This window comes from Corvus brachyrhynchos, unplaced genomic scaffold (genome assembly GCF_000691975.1).
Source record: "Corvus brachyrhynchos isolate BGI_N302 unplaced genomic scaffold, ASM69197v1 scaffold706, whole genome shotgun sequence".
Classification (NCBI taxonomy): Eukaryota; Metazoa; Chordata; class Aves; order Passeriformes; family Corvidae; genus Corvus; species Corvus brachyrhynchos.
Window position 1 is genome coordinate 114,989 of NW_008238371.1, and position 717 is coordinate 115,705.

At 66.0% G+C, this 717-nt stretch overlaps 1 protein-coding gene across 1 annotated transcript in view; it reads left to right on the forward strand.

The window, feature by feature from the left end:
- ASIC3 (acid sensing ion channel subunit 3) overlaps window positions 1–516 on the forward strand; it is a gene marked incomplete at its 5' end in the record, with an annotated part of 8,688 nt that extends 8,172 nt beyond the window's left edge. The window contains 2 exons of the mRNA XM_017736309.1: window positions 251–295; window positions 472–516. Coding sequence (XP_017591798.1) covers window positions 251–295; window positions 472–516 — 90 coding nt within the window. The remainder of the gene's footprint in view (window positions 1–250; window positions 296–471) is intronic.
- Window positions 517–717: the final 201 nt, after the last annotated feature.

The following is a 717-nucleotide window of genomic DNA, read 5'->3' on the forward strand; positions in this document are numbered from 1 at the left end:
CTCACCTGCAGCAGGTCCCGGCCAGTCGCGTTCAGCTTGGGCACCACGTTGACCAGGGAGGTGGTAGCTGGGTACATGGGGTAGGGCTGGGGACACACAGGTGACCCCCAGCTCCCCCAGACCCCCTTATTCCCTCTGACCCCTCCGGTCCCCAGCTCTCACCTTGTAGTCCGGCAGCTTGGCCATGGCCGGCCACTGCTCCTCCGTGGGGGTCCCCAGCAGCGTGGGGACAGTCAAGGGCCACCACAAGGGCACCCGGCACCTGCCCCCCTGCCCCTCTGCCCAGCCAAGGGGGGTTCCCATTCCCAGGGATTCTCATTCTCAGAGCTCCCCATTCCCCAGGGGGGTCTCCATTCCCAGGGGATGTCCCCATTCCCGAGGGCTCTCCTTTCCAGGGTTCCCCCAATCCCCCATTCTGGAGGTCCCCATTTCCGGGGGGATCACCCTTCCCACAGGGCTCCCCATTCCCAGGGGATTCCCAGTGGTCTCCATTCCTTCGGGTTCCCCATTCCCTGAGCTCCCCATTCCCAAGCAGTCCATTCTGGGGTTCCCCATTCCCAAGGATATCGGAAGATCCTCTTCAGCTGGTCGTCCACGTCATTGCCTGGGAAGAGGGGCCGCCCCGCATTGGCCAGTTCTGGGGGGACAGAGGGTGGTGCCCACAGGCCCCCCTGGCCCCCCAGGCCCCCGCCCTCTCTCGCCCCACAGCGTACCCGC